This window comes from Betta splendens, chromosome 8 (assembly GCF_900634795.4).
Source record: "Betta splendens chromosome 8, fBetSpl5.4, whole genome shotgun sequence".
Taxonomy (NCBI): Eukaryota; Metazoa; Chordata; class Actinopteri; order Anabantiformes; family Osphronemidae; genus Betta; species Betta splendens.
The window spans coordinates 16,016,365-16,020,891 of record NC_040888.2 but is presented as its reverse complement, the minus strand read 5'-3'; the positions used below and the strand labels follow the sequence as shown (position 1 = coordinate 16,020,891).

At 46.7% G+C, this 4,527-nt stretch overlaps 1 protein-coding gene across 1 annotated transcript; it reads left to right on the top strand.

Annotated features, from left to right (window-relative positions):
- The first annotated feature begins 1,179 nt into the window (after positions 1–1,179).
- LOC114860643 (cellular tumor antigen p53-like) lies at positions 1,180–4,130 on the top strand. The gene is made up of 8 exons (XM_055510722.1): positions 1,180–1,480; positions 1,577–1,689; positions 1,835–1,944; positions 2,185–2,313; positions 2,396–2,474; positions 2,558–2,628; positions 2,828–2,949; positions 3,304–4,130. The coding sequence occupies exons 1-7, from the start codon at positions 1,198–1,200 to the stop codon at positions 2,913–2,915; spliced, it is 873 nt and encodes a 290-aa protein (XP_055366697.1). The 5' UTR covers positions 1,180–1,197; the 3' UTR covers positions 2,916–2,949; positions 3,304–4,130.
- The last annotated feature ends 397 nt before the right edge of the window (positions 4,131–4,527 follow it).

Here is a 4,527-nt window from a genome sequence, read left to right as displayed (position 1 = left end):
ACTTCGTAGGAACACATTTCATTTGGTAGAGGTGAAAGGGAGACTAACAACCCAACGCAGCCGAGGCTGTAGCAGGCAGAGAAACGCAGATCTTTGTCCTGCGTGTTGATGAGCGTTTCCCCTCCCCCCCAGTGTCCCTGCTCTAGGACGTGGATGGCCCCGCCCATTTTCATTCACCAGACGGACATGAAAGAAAATAAACAGCTGGTTAACTTCGTAGGAACACGGCTGTAGCTCTGCAATGACTTTATGTGGTACAGGTAAAAGGAGTAATAACGAAATAAACGGAATATAAAACTTTTAAGCGTTTTCTGTTCACCCAAACTAGATGGGTGTACAGTCATCTTTTCAGTAATTTTTAGCATTTGCATGTTGTTGTAAATGAATAACGAAAATAACAAAATCTACGTTTAAAAAAACTGTGAAGAGTTCCGTGTCTACATGAAAGCGGGCAGAACAACGTCCGTGTATGACTCACTGCCGAAAGCGGCTGGTGAACCTCTTGGGAACATGGCTGTAGCTCTGCTAAATAATACAGGCAGCCTATCTTGTATGCGAAAATATAAAAATGTTCAGTAATTACAACTCCTGCTTCCACTGGGATTCGAACCCAGGGTAAAAAATTCACACGTCAAGGCTGTTAACAATAAACAAACCATTACAGCACTGAGGCGTTGTGACGTGACTCTACATGGGCCTATGTAACATATGTATAACCCTCACGCAGCCTTCGAGGGGGTCAGTCTGACCCCACGAGACAAACTATGAAACTTTTGATTCTTTTTACTTTTTTTGGCCACAAGGCACCTACGCGTCGCAGGATCCGCGGCGGCTCGGTCACCCCTCCCTTCTTCTTCGTCACAGGCCCGTGCCTCGTCCTCCCGGGGTCCGGCGCGACCCCGGCCCCCTGTACCTCCCCGTCCCTCGTCCTGCCGGGGTCCGGCGCGAGCCCAGCTCCCTGTACCTCCCCGTCCCTCGTCCTCCCGGGATCCGGCGCGACCCCTGCCCACGGAACCTCCCCGTCAGGCGTCCTGCCGGGGTCTTGGCGCCGCGTTAGAAACCCATTCTTTCGTAGCTCTCATTGTGGCGTTCGTGTGCAGCCTTGTTCATTGTGGCCATTTGCTAAATTTTCGTGCCCAGAGTGAGTCGCTGCGTGTGAAGAGCCAATGGCTCTTAAGCGTCACGTTTAAGTTTTTAATGCTTGGAGTAGTGCTTGCTGGTCTCAGGCCAGTTTCCTTTGATTTCATAGCTCTGCCTGCCCCCGCTGTACAGACGATAACATGTACGTTTACTCTGCTTTGTCAGTATTCACCGGACCTCAACAAACTCTACTGCCAAATGGAGAAAACGAGCCCCGTGGAGATTCTTGTGACTAAAGAACCTCCACATGGTGCCGTTCTCAGAGTAATGGCTGTCTACAAGAAGACGGAACATCTGGCAGATGTGGTCCGCAGGTGTCCACATCACCAGAATGGAGACGGTAAGAAAAGCGTTTCAGTGAAATAATACCTTCTGTTTTAAAATGTTTGTTAAAAGAAAACAAGAGAGAGGCTTTGGCTTTGTTTTTCTTTTTCAGCTGCAGACCATCGCAGTCATTTGATCAGAGTGGAGGGCAGCCAAAGGCCCCAGTATCTTGAGGATTACAACACAAAAAGGCACAGTGTGACTGTTCCCTATGAGCCGCCCCAGGTATCACTGCCTCTCACTTCTGACCTTTCCCCTAACGTAGCAATTAAATGTTATCATTCTGTTGTGCCTCTCGTTCTGCTTTCACGGTTTGTCATCCCTGAAATTACCTGTGCACTAAACGACTACTATCCTGCATGTGTTTCAGCCGGGCTCAGAGATCACCACCATCCTGCTCAGCTTCATGTGCAACAGCTCCTGCATGGGAGGCATGAACCGCAGACCCATCCTCACCATCCTGACCCTTGAGACTTCAGAGTACGTATGGTTTCATCTACCAGGATTGGTGTGAGCTGAAATGTATTTGCTGGATAAAGAGTAGTGTTATATAGAAACCAAGGGTTGAGGTGGTGTAACTTGATCTCACCTGCTTTATGTGTTTGCCTGTTTTATGTTTATTTTGTTTCTAAATGTAACTTAGTGAAGTTGTGCATCACTGTTATCCCACCTCAAAGATAGCTTTTGCAGCCTTAGTAAATGTTTTTCTACTGTCTTTAGCGGACAACTTTTGGGCCGAAGATGCTTCGAGGTGCGTGTCTGTGCGTGTCCCAGCAGGGATCGTAAAACAGAGGAGGCAAATAGTGCCAAACCGCAGACAGGGGCCAAACAAGTGAACAAAAGAAGTATGTGTTTGTTTATTAATGCTGGGTTTGTCTTTGCACCTTGGCTGTCTTCTATCTTACGGATCACGTTTTGCTTTTCTAAAAAGTGCCCCAGCAACAGATCCTGATATGTGCAAAAGGAAGTCTAGCTCAAGCACAGATGAGGAGGAAGTACATATGTTGCCAGTTAGTACACACACAAAGTATTTAAAAAAAATAGTGATGTCACAGAATTGCAGCTTTCAATTTAAATCCTTTTTTTTCTGCAGGTTAAAGGCCGTGAGCGCTATAACATGTTAAAAAAGATAAATGATGCATTAGAACTGGCTGAAAAAGAGGCGTAAGTATCTTTAAACTACAAGACACACACACACACAGAAACTGTGATCGGATGTCACTTTGATAAACATTAGTTGCTACGGAACAGCAGCATGAGACTTTCAGCATTGCATAGCTGTAGTGTTAAATACTTTTTCCCTTAAACCAGACGTGTCCCATCTCTGTTCTGCATGGTCACTGTTTGTTTCCTCTCTCCACAGTAAAAACAAAACCAGGGCTTCTAAGGAACTGCTGCCGTCCAGTGGAAAGCGCGTCTTGCAAAAAGCAGAACGAAGCGACAGCGACTAGTTGCAATCTGCCTTCTTTTAACTGCCATGTACGAGTACGAACATCTACGATCATGATTATGAATCATTGTTTACCTCCCTTTGATGTTTCTACATTAATTCCTGCCATCAGTCTGAGGGCATACGTTGAGCAGTAACGTATTAACGATTCAGTGGGGCTTTACTATTTTTAACTACAAAGCCCTTTAAATACTTTTTTTATCTCCTGCGGGTTATGTTCAGTGTTGCTTCCTGGCCAACATCCCTCAGCAGGAGGCTGCACGATCATCTACATTAATTCCTGCCATCAGTCTGAGGGCATACGTTGAGCAGTAACGTATTAACGATTCAGTGGGGCTTTACTATTTTTAACTACAAAGCCCTTTAAATACTTTTTTTATCTCCTGCAGGTTATGTTCAGTGTTGCTTCCTGGCCAACATCCCTCAGCAGGAGGCTGCACGATCATCGAGTTCAGATGAACTGCGCGACCCCAGCTCCCTGTACCTCCCCGTCCCGCATCCTCCCGGGGTCCGTCACGACCCCAGCCCCCTGTACCTCCCCGTCTTTCGTCCTGCCGGGGTCCGGCGCGACCCCAGCCCCCTGCACCTCCCCGTCCCGCATCCTCCCGGGGTCAGGCGTGACCCCATTTTTTTTGTTTTTTATTTTTCCTTCTCCTTTCCTCCCTTCTACCTCCACCCGTGCCACAGGCTCACTGATGATGATGATGATGATGATGATGATGACCATTTTAAACGAAAAATAAAACAGACCAAACAGGCAAAAACATTTGATTAAATGCCAAAAGTTTATTTAATAATATAAAACAGTTATGAAAGAAAGGAGTACAAGGCGCATTCCGTACAGTATAATTTAATTGGTACGCGTAAAGCAACAAAGGCAGGCGTAGAAAGAAATTGAATACGGCCCTTTTTTTTTTTTTAATCTTCATCAACGGGATTCTCGGCTCATCAAAACTTGACGCGAAGCAACTTTTGCTGCAGCGCCAGCATCAGCGTCCCGCAGCGTCGGTCATGGCTCTCGCTCCGCCGCGAGCTGCACACGACGCAGGGCATCTCGTAGCCGAAGCCGACATAGCCTTCCACGGCCTCCTTCAGCATCAACTCGGGGAACGCCACGTAGCCCCTTCTGTAACGCTCCTTGCCTATCATTGATTTCCGGACGCTTTCTTTGCCAGAGAACTTTTTCGCCAGGAATTCGCACTCCTCCATGTTACAAACACCAAGACCAGACAGGGCAGAACCCAAAAGCAGTAACAGGCGAGGATGACAGAATACAAAACGATATATTTATTATACTACACAAAACCAAGGGTCACTACAGAGTAGGCAAAAGGTGCATAAACTAAACTGAGGCGCACTGCGAAACAGGACCAAACAAACTAGACAGAGGAATAATACAAAACCGAAGCCACTACCAAAAAAAACTAGGACACAATAGGTCGCTGCACTGAGTAGGCAAAATAGGAATAACAGGGCTGTTCACGATCCAAACTAAACACAAAACCAACCGTCATACAGGAAGCCAGATGCAAACTGAGAGTCCACCATAACACACTGACAACTGGAGGAGTCTCCATCCTCCACTTAAATAGTCCCCAAGTTAATGATGTTCC

Excerpts from the sequence above, each read along its gene's own strand:
- LOC114860643 (XM_055510722.1), top strand. The coding sequence starts at position 1,198 with ATGCTTGGAGTAGTGCTTGCTGGTCTCAGGCCAGTTTCCTTTGATTTC. Across the intron at positions 1,690-1,834 it reads TTCCCTATGAGCCGCCCCAG|CCGGGCTCAGAGATCACCAC; the intron begins GTATCACTGCCT and ends CATGTGTTTCAG. Across the intron at positions 2,475-2,557 it reads AGGAAGTACATATGTTGCCA|GTTAAAGGCCGTGAGCGCTA; the intron begins GTTAGTACACAC and ends TTTTTTCTGCAG.